The 14868-nt window shown below is 47.6% G+C and overlaps 1 protein-coding gene across 4 annotated transcripts in view; it reads right to left on the bottom strand.

The window, feature by feature from the left end:
* FRAS1 (Fraser extracellular matrix complex subunit 1) overlaps window positions 1-14868 on the bottom strand; it is a 416244-nt gene that overhangs the window by 215390 nt on the left and 185986 nt on the right. For all 4 annotated transcript variants that reach the window (XM_032334686.1, XM_032334684.1, XM_032334685.1 and 1 more), the window contains 4 exons: window positions 14521-14556; window positions 13007-13154; window positions 11380-11523; window positions 9957-10091 (listed from right to left, as the gene is read on the bottom strand). In XM_032334686.1, coding sequence (XP_032190577.1) covers window positions 9957-10091; window positions 11380-11523; window positions 13007-13154; window positions 14521-14556 — 463 coding nt within the window. The remainder of the gene's footprint in view (window positions 1-9956; window positions 10092-11379; window positions 11524-13006; window positions 13155-14520; window positions 14557-14868) is intronic.

The following is a 14868-nucleotide window of genomic DNA, read 5'->3' as shown; positions in this document are numbered from 1 at the left end:
CCTACTTGTGATCTCTCTCTCTCTGTCAAATATATAAATAAAATCTTTTAACAAAAAAAGAAAAAGCACTTCTTACAGGCAACTTCTCATTTTCCAGGAAGCCTTCCCAGACCCCGGTGGGCTCAGCCTGCAGTTCAAAATGCCCCTCAGAAATGAGAAGGAGCATTGGTCCCTCACCCTCCCATGGCCTTTTGGAATACGTTTCTCAGCCATCCCCAGGGAATTGCACACTTGATCAGCAGGCCCTTTCGGAGTCATCAGGCTGTGGTTCTGCTTTCCACACCGCCACGGGGGTTTTCACCAGCGACTACGCAGAAGCAGCCGGAACTGCAGACACAAGCAGCTGTGTCGTCCATAGTCAAGTTCCTCCATTCCCGTCGTATCCATTTTGTAGCAACCATTAGCTTTTGTCCTCGTCACACGAATGACGGGGAAGGACTTGCCAAGTTCTAAATATCATCAGGAGACGGTGGGTAAATCTCCAATAAGAAGCTCTTGTTCGGGGCGCCTGGGTGGCTCAGTGGGTTCAGCCTCTGCCTTCGGCTCAGGTCATGATCCCAGGGTCCTGGGATCGAGCCCCGCATCGGGCTCTCTGCTCCACGGGGAGCCTGCTTCCTCCTTTCTCTCTCTCGCTGCCTGCCTCTCTGCCTACTTGTGATCTCTGTCAAATAAATAAATAACATCTTAAAAAAAGAAACAAGAAGCTCTTGTTGGATGAAAAAACGTCCTTTCTACCTCACACTTAGCTTCACCGCTCCTCGCCGTCCTAACCTGCAGAGTGGGAGTAACAGTAGCTCAGGAGGCAGTGGTGAGACGACTCGTTACCTATTTGAGCAAGCAGAGGCCGGCGCGCGTGACCTGGGGAGCGGCGTGCGCCGCGAGATCGGGCACACCTCGTCTCAGCTGGTGTCAAAAATGATGTCATTGTGAAGGCAGCAAAGTAAAGTGCAGCAGGAGACCAAAGAGAAGGACAGAAGAGACGGTGGGAAAGGTGGTTCCTTAGACAGGACACAAAGAGCCCTCAGAGAACATTCCAGCAGCTACAGGAAAGGTCGCTTTCTCCAGCCTTCCCCAGAGGACTCAGACTCTAAAGCTCTTCCCTTGCCCCCTGTACAACAGAGCAGCAAAGCCCTGTGGAAAGCGACTGAACACAGCCTGGTGACGGCGGGGAAGCCCAGAAGCTGACCCGACTCGTCTCCTTTCCCCGACCACAGCCACGGGAGGCCGAGGCGACTTGTTGTGTGAGAAGCGCGAATGCCAGGCCCGTGTGAAAGGACACGAAGTTCACGGGCGTCATCACAGTTTGATCCTTTTACGACCATCTTCTGTCCCCTCCAGGCTGGGTCTCCATCCTCAACCTGCCTCCCCACACCGGCGGGAAACGTGACACCCTGAAATGGGAATATGGGGTCCGCACACATTCGGAAAACCCAGATGTACCCGAGGGAGTTCCTAGCAGAAAAAACACAAATCCATGAAAAAATCCTTAGCCTCCTCAATAGCCAGAGATCTGCAAATTAAACAGAAGAGCAGCAGCAGCGCACCGCAGGCCAGACGTGCAGTAGAAACCGCGCTCTGGGGAAGGGGGTGTGGAGAAGGGTTCCCGGAGGCCGCAAGTCCGGGAGCCCGCCAGAGGCTGGTTGGTGGCGCGGGAGGCCATGCCTGTGTGACTGTGAGGACAGGGGGTCCTCCGGAGCGCTCGGTGCCGCCCTTTTATTTTGCTGAACGTAAAACTGCTCTAAAAAAAAAGTCTTTAAAATATAAAAAGGAAAAGAATGATGAAATACCAACCTACTCATATTTGTGACTATTTAAAATTGAGCACACACAGCACACGGTGAATCGCCCTCGGGTCGTTACCTAAGTGGGGGCCGGAGGGGAAGGGAAGTGGGTGACGGGAACAAAAGGAAAAGACAGGCGGACAGACAGGCCTGGACAGACAAGCAAGAGGAAGAGCCGGCCCGGCCAACCGTGGGGAAGTACGAGTGGGTCAGCCTGATGACGTCAGCTCTCCTCAGGGAATCCCCCAAATCAGTAAAAAACAAAAATAAGATTCCATTTTACCTCAGCCCACCTGGCAAGCAAGAAGGCTCCTCAGGCCTCGTGCTGACTAGGGTGGTAAGAAGCAGGCCCTCGCTGGTGTCTCGCAGGAAATCACAACTTCCTCAAAGAGAGTCCTGTGTGACACGTGTCGGAGCTTCGAAGAGGACACATGCCCCCTTGGGCCCCAGCAATCTTACGTCTAAGGATTTACCCTCATCAAACATACGTACCACAATTTCTATTAAAAACATTTACATCATGGTTATTTGTGATCGTGGAAAACTTAGGAACAAACGTTAAACCACAGAGGACCGGCTGAATGCATTCCTGCACAGCCCCAGATGGAAAGTTATAAAACAGCTTTAAAAAGATCTTGTAGAAGCACAATAAATAACATAGGGAAAGCAGGCAATAAAACTATACAGAGAGTGTGATTTTACCTTTGAAAAATAAATAGATGTGTGTATGTCTGTGCACCTAACATGCGCGCACACGCGCACACACACACACACACACACACACTCATAAACTGGGAAGCCATTCACCAAAATACTGACAGTAGTAATTTGGGGGAGTTTGAGTCAGGCATTTTTTGCTGATTGTTTATGGTGCCTTGAATTTGACTGACTTTGTCAAATTATTTTTTGTAATGCACAGGAATTCATGTCATACTTAGGGGAAAAAGAATCACTCGGGGGAGCGGGGGAAGCCTGTAGTACTTTTCCCGAAGGCACACACTGGGTAAATAGCTAATTAATCTATTAACCACATTTGTGATACGGCTGAATGGTTCGCTCGTCTTGGGTAAGGCACTTGAATCTTTAGCAGGGTCTTCCGCAGGAGGGACGAGTGCCCGCTGGCAGAGGCTTTGGAAGGGCCACACGGAGGGAGATTTTAGCAGCAGGCCGGCGTGTCACGGGTACCTAAGCCGGGGATGACGGCAGATGTCGTGCTCACGAGGAACATCCTTAAAGTTACCCTCTCTCTTTCCTGCCCCTCTACATATGCCTTTTTTTTTTTTTTTTTAAGATTTTATTTATTTACTTGGGAGAGCAAGAGAGAGACAGAGTGAGAGAGAGAGAGAGAGAGAGCGCGCACAGAGGGAGAGGCAGGCTCCCCGCTGAGCAGGGAGCCCGACGGGGGCTCGATCCCAGGACACCAGGATCATGTCCTGAGCGGGAGGCAGCTGCTTAATGGACTGAGCCACCCAGGCACCTCTCTCTACCTGTCCTTCTAAATCAACAACGCTAATACACCACAAGAGTTTTCAAAGGCAGTGATGCCTCGGCCCAGCTCGATGAGCCCAACAGATCTCAGATTCCTCTCTTCTGCTGGGACCACTGGCAACCCACAGCCGCTAGGACTCCTGGGTTTTTTCTCAGCCCCTATTAATTAATTGGCTTTGATTTCTCCACTGATGCTTTGAATCTCTTTGTCTACAGAAACTGAAAAGCCAGAGGGACCACCGCTTAAACCAAACTTTTGACGGGGAGAGTTCTCAGACTTCGTGGCTGCACCCACCTAGCCTGCTCAGATCTCAACCGTGATAACAGGGAGGTGTGGTGTGCTCTGGGAGCAGCCTAAAAGGCGGGGGGGGGGGGGGGGGGGGGGATCGTGCAGGGAGTGTGTTAGGGCGGGGAATGGGAAAAAGAGAGAAAGAGCATACGCCACAGAGTCTAGCTAAACTAACTGTGCACCTAGGAACCGGGCAGAAAGCCAGAAGACTCGTCACTAGTTTGTAATCCGTAGCTACAATATTTGGGGGTTCAGACACGTAAGAATGGGATCTGTCTGGAAGATAAACTCCCTTGCCTTCGTGGCGGGCTTTCTCTGCTGGTACGGGACACTTCTGTCCATCACTTGTCTTTTGGCATCCCCAGCAGGGGTCTGTGAGCCGCACAGGCAAATCCCAAACACCGCTGCTCGTCTCCTGCTACACGCAGGTCCCAGGCCCGGCACTGCCGCCTGCTTTTCCTTTTTCTCCACTTAACCTCTCCATGACCGTCCCAAGCGGGGAGGACTGGGAAGGGGAACACACTGCCGCCGGCCCCACGGGTCTACTTCACTCAGGAAGGGGAAGCAGGAGGCGTCCTGCTGTCCTCTCTTCTGAACGGCTTCAAACACGCCACAGCACTCAGGTTTCAAGGATAGCTGGGGTGTGTGTGTGAGTGTGTGTGTGTGTGTGTGTGTTTAAGATTAACCCCTCTGGCACTGATAAGGCACTCCACTCTCTTTACAAGGACGGAGATGAAGGGAAGACAAAGAGAGGGAAATAGAGGTTCTGGAATTTTCCGGAGGCTACACCTAGCCAGGAGTTGCCGGCAGGAAGTAGATAATAGAAGCTAAAGGGAAGCTGGGTGACCTGCCAGCCGAAGTCTAAGCCCGTCCGCGGCTGCCCTTTCTCCTCCGTGCAGTGGTTTTATCACATTTGCCTCTGTCAAGAGTTAGTCCGGAGGGCCTGGTGTGTGCGGAGCACCACGGGGAGTTCAGAAAGATGAAACCTGTCCCCACCTCAAGAATCAGTCACTTCCTGTAATGCACCTTTTAAAACTTCCTTTTTAGCACTGTTAGTAACGAATTCGTAGAGGGGAACCATCTGATGTTTCCATATACTTCTTCACGGACACTCTTCTCCCATTGAGACAGTACGTTCCTCAACCCCCCGCCGAGTTTTCTGCCCATTCACTCTGTGTCCCAGTTCCTGCTACACGAAAGGGACTCAATCCTTGCACGCACAGAACGGAAGAGGCAGGAATATCACTTGAAGCAGTAAGTCCCCCGCACGAGACGCTCAGCAGGGAAGGGAGGGACCATCATTGCGACAGAACAGCAGCGAAGGCTTGAACAATGCATACGATTCAAAGAGCAGAACAGAAGGAGTGAAGACAGTGGCAGTATGTGTTGGACCCCCAGACTGATGAGCTGATCTGGCAACGAAATAGGGACTGACCCTCCAGTTGTGGGGGATGTGGGAGGGGCCACGGAGGAGGCCGGCTGCACCAGGACCGTCCTCACCATGACCGTGAGGAGGGCTTCCTTCTCTTGTCGAGGATTCTGGAGCAGCAGTTTCATAAATGCCTTTGCCCAGAGCTTGGCCCCGGGCACCACCAGGCTGAGCTAACCCACAGGCTGGAACGTAACGCCAAGACCCATTAGGTCTTAACTGCCTTGGACCTGGCTCCAAGGGTCAGCGCTTCATTTCCACAAACGGCTGGGCTGCTCTGGTCACACTCAATTCCAACAAATAATTAACTTTACAAGTTCCTCCGTTCAAACTATAGCTTTTAAATCTCAGCTAGGTCAGCATCCTGTATGTAAATTTTACAGGCTCAGTTATCTTACGTTTTCCCTCTAATTATACCATAATTTTGGCTAAGAAACGAAATTCCAGACAACACTTAATCTGAGCATTGGAAAAAATAAAAGGATTTTGCGATAAATCCAGTACATTGTTCTCTATATTTACTTCTCCGTAACATAGGAAAGTAGGTTTTATTTGAAATCAGACGCAAATGGCCCCAAACTCCATTTCTTAATGCAACTGATTTGATTTTCATTCCCATAAATTCAAAAATAAAGGAACAGATTTGATGACAATAGCTGCCTTTTCTTGTTCACAAACTCTATGCCAGGCATAATATGTTTTTCAAACATCTTTTCTAATGTTCATCATATTGGTTTAAAGTACATGACATTGTCCCCATTTTGCAGCCGAGGAAATTGAGTCTCAAAGCAGCTAAATGACCTGTGCAAAGCCTGACAGCAGTAAGTGACAGAGGCAAGAATCAAAATGATCCCCCCTTCATACAGACCTGTAAAATGGTCAATGGCTTGGTTCCTTAAGCTTCACAGTCTAAGACCACACAGCAGTCAGATATAGAGTAAACTGCATGGATTTACATGTTTTTGTGATTATTTTTTACAACTCTATAACCAGCAGCTAACTCTGCCTTGATTGGTAGCTCACTTACAGGAAACTATGATAGGGTCTCATTTCTCTTCATATCCTCAGGACCTCCAGCAATGGTCAAAGGAGAGTGAATGTAGGAGAGAGAGAAACAGAACGGGGAGGAAGGGAAAAAAAGAAACACGCGTCTCCTAACCCACGCGGAGGCTTCCTAAACGCCAGGCGCCATCCTAAATGACATATGTGAATGTATTCAGTTAATCCTTACAGCCATGCTATATGGCAAACATTACTGTCACTGCTTTACCCATAGGCAACTGAAGTGTGGAGTTTAAAAAAAAAAATACCATTTGTAGTGACAGAGCCAAGACCGGAACCCAGGCGGTCTGGCTCCCGAGCCTACAGTCTAAGCACCGTGGCACTCTCCCTCCCAGCCCTGGGTCTGCAGAATGAGGGCAGCGCTTGCCACAGGGTACACACAGCTTCACCCTTGGGTTCTTGTGACTCCTGGACGTTCTCACTGCACACATCAAACACTGATTCACATATAAAAATGGGCTAAATTCTACTCTCTTTACTCAACGTTATAATCCTACGAGCTATTTAGCACAACTTAATGGTGTGTGTTAGTTTGTGTGTGTTTGTTTGGTTGTCTTAAACTTTTTTTTAATGGGCTCCCGTGCCTAGGATTTGTGTGTGCGACAGCGGTCCCACCAGAGTGGAACAGGGGTTGACAAAAGTGAGGGACAAGACCGGTAAGGAAGAGTGTTTTCAGGGCAGGGTGAGCTGAGTTGGATCCAGAGTTACAGAGGTTCTAAGAAGAGGCAAGGGAACCACCACTCTGGTAGAGAGACGACAATAAAGCCAGGACAAGTGATCCCCAGGAGCCATGCGGGAAAGGTGCAAGGTCATGTGAGAGATGGGGAGGCCGGGGCATCCATACATGGTCAGGCCTGACCGTCAGGCTGGGACGACTCCGGGACAGGCTGCTAATTCCTGGAAACGGGTACCAGGGAGAAGGAGCCAAAGTAGAAGCCCAGTCCAGAACCCGATGTCCATAGGGTCAAGAAGAGTGGGACAGGGCGGCACCACGGATGTTGGACCACATCCAGCTGGTGGCAGAGGACGCCCAAGGGTTAAGGCAGAAGCCTGAGTGCCGGGTCTCAAAACTGGGTTCTGGTCCCTGAGAGGGTGACCACTCTTCGGCCCTCCCTGCTGCAGAGAAGAGGCAACGTCTGTATTGCCCATCTCCAGCGAAGACCGGCAGGAAGACTGGTGATGCTGTGCCTTCAGGTGAGGTGATCAACGGATCAGGTCCAAGGCTGGGGAAGGCAGAGGGAATAGAGCAGCGACCGGCTTGGGAGTGCCTAATGGGGTCTGTGTTTATGAGTCGGCTCGGTTCCATCGAGCACAAGAATGTCACAATAACATAAATATCTACACAAACACATTCATCTGGCCTGTGTATGTGGGTGTCTTTGCCCCAAAATTCAAGGGAAAAGGGAGCATGAGAAGGACCCCTTGAGCTGCAACTGGCAGGACCCCAGGCCTTCTCTGAGCCCTCAGGTGCACCTGCTCCCACTGCCCTGTTGAAGAGTTGTCGAGTATGTGCCGCCCGGCTCTGCCCCACATCTTTCTCTCGGCTCTACATTCAACACACTGAGCATGAATATTAATCAGGTAATTTCTGGTAATTAGTTTCCTCAGCTCAGAGCTCACTGTCTTTTGGTTTTGACGGGTCAGTAAAGTGGCAGATGATGCTCGTCATCCCATAAATGACCCTGCCAAGAGGAATCAATCCAGAAAAACCTGTTGTTACCATAAAAATGGCTGGCTTCTTCTTGGAAAGTTTCACACATGCTGGAAGAGCCCTGGTTGACTGACAGACGTCCAAGGTCAGTGGTGAAAAGCCACCAAAAATAGCACAAGCCCAAATGTTGCAAAAAATTCCAATAATGAGAAAGCTGATTTGGGCTGTCTCAACACTGAAACAGTGTATGGAAATTGATCACAAGTTTAGCTTTAATTTTTAAGATCATTCTCTCTCTCCCTCTCTCTTTCTTCTCATTTTATGCATAAAAATGCAACCAGGCTGAACTAAAGCAAATTGGTTTAATTCCCTGAAGGGAGCATGAGCAAATTTTCCTAGCTGCTTTCTACCAGAGGCATTTGTGTGCGGGTATGTGGCTGGAATGTGGGAGCAGTCGGCTACGTAAGCCGGTAATCAAATGAAACGTTACCCATTTCAAAGGGCCCTAGAGCAGCATGAACATCACCCACCAAAACACCAGGCACAGGAGAAAGGAAAATGGCCCCCCAAAAGAAAGGGAAAAAAGAAAAAAGTAAACCTACGTGGGGTATGTGGCAGGGGATAGAGGTGTTGCGGAGGGAAGAATAAAATCTAGGGGAATTAATTCCCTTTTAAAGCAAATCTGTCGCAGGAGAGCTAGCGGGCGGTCTCTGTGATGGGAGAGAAGAAAGGAAACGGATGATATTCAGAGACTTCATCAAATTGAAATTGTAGCAGTTTACCTAAATTGCCCAACGTTACGCACTTAGGAAGGCGTTCGGAGGCTCCCGCTTCGAGCCTGTTCTAAAATAACAGGTAAACGGAACATGGTCAGTAAGAAACATTAAGGGTTCTTTATCTTTTATGGCTGAGAGGCCCTGACACGCCGGTGCGTCCGAGATCCCCAAAGGGGAATGCGCCCCTTCACTCACCACACACGCGCTCAGCGAACACGGAACAAGCGCACGCCTCGTGCCGCCCTTGACCCCGGGGACGCAGCAGACGGGCGCGCAGGCTGCGACAGCCCCACGGCAGACTCGGAGGCCGCGTGTCTTCTGTTCCGTACTGTGACTGGCTCCAGGGTGAGCCCTGCTGTCCTCCGGGCCGTACGACACTAACAGTGCTAGAGTTTCCCTCCGGGGTGGTTTCCTCCAGGCCGTGGACACTCTTCTGCCCACAACGTGGAACGGAGGAGGCCAGCAGACGTCCCCTGTAGGACCTGCCTTGCCACAGAGCTTGTGCAGCCCGCAGAGCCAGTAAATACCACCTCCCCACTCCCTTCTACTATATTCCTGCCAAATGATCCTCCTGAAAAATCTAGCCACGGGCATAAAAGTGGGGAGCATATGAGCTGACCCTCAGACTGGCCCAGATTCGATTCGCATCACATGTCCGCGCCCCGTCCCGCTCAGCGGCGGAGCCAGCTACCCCCGTTCCTCGTAAGACATCCAAGACCCTCCCTCTGGCCTGTCTGCCTTTTCAGGTTGGCCTGCCCCGGGGCACCCTGGCTCAGGTTCGGAGCACACGGATTCGGTCTCCCGCGGACCAGCCTAGGACTCCGCCCCTGTCTCTGCTTCCACCATTACCCCGTCTCCCATTCCTGCTGGTGCTTACTTTTTTCCATTCTTGCATTTAAGAAATTCTTTATACATTTTTGCCTTACTCATGCTTACAATCACTACAGGGAAAACGGCCCAGTACAAGCAACACTAGACTTAGTGTACACTTGGTGTTACACTTGGACTTAGCATACAGACACTGAAGTCAGAGTAAACATCAGTGTCATCATCCTGCCCCACTTTCTGATCCTGATGTCACTTTCTTATTTCTGTTTCTCCCTCTCTCTTCCGGTAGAAATTGAGTTTTGAAAGAAATAGAGATCTGTTTCTCCCTTCGTTTTCATGTAAGCGCTGTGTATTTATTTACAAGAGGAAGGAACCTAACTTACGACACAGTGACCACCCCGAACCGAATTAAAACTGCTCCAGGGCCCCAGGCACATGCAGAAGGACCTCGAGAAATCTCACCACACACGACACATCACCAAAGCACTAACAAGGTTGTAAAAACACGCGTCGTCTCTCTCCTCCATGGTTCTCGGCCCCTCGGGAGTGTGGCTCAGTTTCCTCTCAGACTTGAACAACTGCGCACAGCTCCGGGCAGCCCCAGATCTCTCGGAGGTGAGGGTGGCTTTCTCGGTGGGCGGGCCGGGCTTACCTGCACAGGAGTGGCGGTCCTGGAAGAAGCCGTCCCCGCAGGAGGACACACACTGGCCGCGCCGCATCAGCCGCGGCGGCCGGCAGGACGAGCATTCCAGGCCGCTGGTGCACGTGGAGCACTGAGGCTGGCAGGCTGGCTCCGGGCAAGGCGGGGGGGAGAGAAAGGGCCGCTCGGATTAGCTCAAAGATGCCACCCCGGTGCCAACTCGTACATGGCCCTATTCTGAGTACCCGGAGACACCGGGAACGAGAAAGGCAGGAGAGTCCCTTGGTCAGCCTTCATTTCTACAGCTCATGTTCCTTGCCAGGCTCTGCTCCACGCACTTCCTCTGTGGGAACAACACGTAATCTTCACAGCAACCCTTCTTCGCCTGAGGACCACGCTCCCAGAGGTGAAGTCACTTGTCCAGGGTCACAAGAACCTAGCACTTGAAGCCAGGAAGTTTGACTCCTGCTCCTCTTACCTAACAGGCCCCAATATCTTTCTCCCTCAACCACTTCCTAAGAATACCCTTGTCTCTTTTCTTCCACAACCCACGGCGGAGATAGAAATAACTTTCAAAAAGGCCAAAGATTAGGAATCAGGAAAGAAAGTGGGGAGAAGTAAATAATTACAAAATAATAAAAGCGGGGAAGCTTTACGGAGGCTTGACAATATGCGAGAAGCTACTCTAGACACTTCATGTGTATTAACACACTCAGTCCTCCCAAGAACCCTCTGACGAAGGTACTAGTCAGCACTACTCCACTTTTCAGGTAAGAATATTGAGGCAGAGAGCAGTTAAATACTCAGAGCCGGGGTATAAACCAATACACTCTTAAGTGCATACTTAGCTCCATGAGTCAGAGATAAGGAAAAGTAATGATGATCTGGCCTCAAACAACCAAATCCTGCCGGGTAAAATCTTCTCAGACGCAGAAGAACTCTGAAAAGCAACACGGACCCGTTGTGGATCCCCCACTGGAGATAAACTCTACGGCCGATTATCCGTGTGAAGTTGAGCAAGCCAGCTGATTCCTCCGGCCCCCACGTTCCCCACTTGCAAAATGAGAAAGTTCTAGTAAGGGATCTCAAATGCACATGTCAATTCTGAAGTTCTCTCTTGGATTAACTGAGTGTTGTATAAATGAAACCAAGAATCTTAGCGATATTACTTTCTTTGAAAGTCTTCAAAAAATGAAAAACCCATCACAACCACCTAGTAACATCTGACCTCCACATCACCTCTCTCAGTAAGCATCTAAACACCTGCGAAACCTTAGAAGCAAGAAGCCTGCAGGTAGAGAGGCCAAGTAACCCATGGCTGAGGTTCCTGCCTTCTAATGGTTTTCGGAAATTGTGCACTTCCTGCGTGCATGGACCCCTTCGTTGACAACAGTGAGCCTCAGTCCGCTTCTGGGCTCTATGCCCAGAGACATACCTAAACAGAGAGCACCAGCTTGGTAAAATCCCAGACCACAGCTGTGTACACATTGTCCGTTCCGCAGCAACTTCGTGGGGTCCCGACAGAGGTCACAATGCTCCGGAGATCGAGAGCAGGTCAGGCAGTCTGGGTGGCAATGAACTACAACCAAGGACAAAGGAGAGGAGAATTTAGTAAAGACCATAGGATTTCTCTCACGTTCCTCCAGAATCTACAGAGCATATGCAGCTGTATAGAATATGAAGAACAGAAAACTCTGGAACTTAGATATGAAAAAGGCCCCGAAATAGCCGAAGTGAATTCAATGTAAGATTTCAAAGAACCTCTCCTTCTCTGAAATACTATTACTATCTCTGGTAGCTCTAAATAGAAGATACTAAAAACATAACTGAACGGCCCTGTTAATGCTTCTACCCTCTGGAATGCCTCTGCAAACAGGAATTACCAGCTCCATAATACACAATTTAAATGAATTCAATAATTTATGATTTCTTAGATGTTCTTCTTAAGCTTTGGCATGCAGAGCAAGTTAAGACAAAGCACAATTTTTAAAAAGTTATTTTCTCAAAAAGAGTTCTCTTCTTTTTTCTAAAAAAGAAAAGAAAAAAGCTTTCTTCTTTTTCACCAAAATTCAAAACTCATTCCCAGTAACTGGGATTATCACTGAATTCAGTGACAATTGTCAGCGAAGGACTTCTTTTGGGTTCTGAAGTTGTCAAGGACCGGATTTTCAAGGTATTATACATTTTAATATGCTAAATATTTGTTTTGGGAAGCCCAGGGAGCCAATTTGGTGAAGGTAAGACAATTAAACCATAAAGTTGCTTTGCTTTTCCCATGATAAGCTCTTCATAGAAACACTATGATTAGTCAAAATAAGTTGAGTGCAACAAAAGCAACCACCAATAGGAGAAATTGCGACCCACAGATGAAAACAATTAATTATGAAGTATGAATGGAAGAAAATGCCACTTTTTTAAGTGAGACTAAGCTTATGGGCAAATTACTGTACAGCCAGAGCAACACCAGAGCTTGCCAACAATTATTAACTGGAACTAATTCAACCCCAGGTGATTTAAAAGCAGAGTTGCAGAACAAGTAGATAAAATTTTCTTTTGGAAGAAACTAATGAGTCTTTAAACTTCAAAAACCCATTTGAGAACCCCAGAAGGAACCATCTGTTTAATAGCTCACCTTAAAAAAAAAAGAACGGACACCTGTAACAAACTTCCAGCAGTTGCTCTTACAGATTCAACAACGAAAGAGTTCTAACACATGCATTTGCCTTTACAAGTTTCCAAACTTTATGTTATTTGATATCCATAATCATTTTTTCAAGGTAGATCAGGCACATTTTATCAACGAGGCAGTGAAGATTTAGAGAGGGTCAATGACTTGACCAAGATCACATACCCATAATCTGCTGAGTTTGGCAAATATACAGACAAAGACTCAGTAACATCATTTGATAGAAAAATTAGCAAGGATCAAAAAAAACCAACCAGCCCAGTAGGTGATTTAAAGGAAAAAAAAAAAAAAAAAGGCAAGAAGGGAAAAAGAAGATCTCTCAGAATTTTTTGGCAGTAAAAATATGTCGGCAGAAATCAATCAGACAAGGACCCACCTGACGTACAATCTGGACAGCACTGTCCCTTCACCACCTGCGCTAGTGTGGCCACTGGACACGGTGAACAGGAGGGCTCGTAGCAAGTGACCTGAGAGCCCCGGCACTCACACACCTTGCAGGGGCCATCGTCCCACTTCTCCCCCTCCTGTACGAAACAGGAAAGAACGGCGCTATCAAAACTGCCAAAGTTCACAAGACAGTCGGCTGGTGGAGAACTTCGAATTTCCGTAATGAACAAAATGCAAACCACCATGCAAACCTAACTCTGATAAGACAGTAGTTGAAGCATTCTAAATTAAAGAGGAACTATTTCTCCTTCTTTGTTTATAACTGATTCATTTTAAAGTACAACCCAGGCAGAGAGATAAACTATGAAAGCATTCTGGGGCTCCTGGAAAAAGCAAGAAGCCTATAACCCTTGTTTCTCAGCCTATCTCACCAAAACAAACAAATAAACAAACAAAAAAACACCAGAGGGGATTTCTAGGTACCTAGTGATTAGCAGGAACGTTATATGCAATCTTTATAATAACAGTGGGAAGCTGGTTAAAGCCCTGAATTTCCTTATGGTTACTGCAGTAAGAGTAACAGTAGAGTCATTATATTCTCAAAATGACAGCTCTTGCATGACCATTTTCAGTGGGCTGTAGAAGCGCCATGGGCTTTCTCATGCTTAAATATTCTTTTCAGCCAAGCAAATTATGGTAATAAACGTTAGCACTTTGATGGAGAATGCAAAGTGAATTAGAAAGAACAATTCCTTTTTGCTCACTACCCCACTCACTCTGGAGAGAGGAAAGAGATGAAGGTCCCACCCGAATGTTTTGAGGTGACGAAGGAGGCAAGACAGGGAAGAATAGTAGAGCATCTTATAATACCAACATTTGATATAATGTTGATGAAGCCAACTGATGTTGAACATTCCAAATGATGTGGCTATAGTTAGCAAAAATCAACGACTATCTTAGAAAAACCAGGAATATTATCTTGAGAGCGCAGAAGGGCTTTACTTTCCTTTCAAGGCATTCTGGATTCTCAGACCCTTACTCTATAGCCTCCAAAATTACAAGCTTGCTTGTGTGAGCAAAGGTGCTTGCGCTTTCCCTTAAAAAGAAACCATACAATGTTGTCCTGCACAAAACCTTGAAAGAATGAAAACTCAGCTTTGTTTTGGGGAAGTAACACTCCCAAACCCCAAAATCTCTCAATGTTTTGAGGAACATGAAATTGCACTGATGGTTAAACTGAATTTTCTAGGCCAGAAAAAATCAGAAAGAGAAAATCATCACAAAAAGGGAAAGGTATGTATAGGAGCTCGTAGTTAGAGAAATATTAATTACCAACTGTGGGGGAAAAATAGGGTAAAGGAAGTCAAAAGTCCTCGTTATCATGAACTGGACCACAGTGCCATCAGACACAACTGTCAGAAATACTACGACATTAAAGTTCCCCAGGACAAGCTTAGAACAACTCTATAAGTATCTGTGTACAAGTTAAAAGTCTGTACTTACTGGAATACGCTTAACTTTACTTGCATTTGAGGACATCTAGGAACAAAGAGAAATGTATTTATCATACTACTAAAAATCACCATTAGGCTGACCTATTTATTTTCGCATTTAAGACATCCATTTTGCCCAAGTAACATACAACTTCATTTGTTATATTTGTTTCTAAATACGTCAAAAACAAGAAAAGCATATGATAGGAGGTGAAGACAGTATGCAGTGAAAATAGATTTTGAATTCTTATTCTTGCTTTGTGCTAAAGCACTTGACTTCAATTTGCTTCAACATGAAGGATTCATAGTCAAGGGGTCTAAGCCTGTAGGGCAAACTCTTCAGCCTTGTAAGGTACCA

This window comes from Mustela erminea, chromosome 2, assembly GCF_009829155.1.
Source record: "Mustela erminea isolate mMusErm1 chromosome 2, mMusErm1.Pri, whole genome shotgun sequence".
Lineage (NCBI taxonomy): Eukaryota > Metazoa > Chordata > Mammalia > Carnivora > Mustelidae > Mustela > Mustela erminea.
This window is presented reverse-complemented; position numbering and strand designations above follow the sequence as displayed.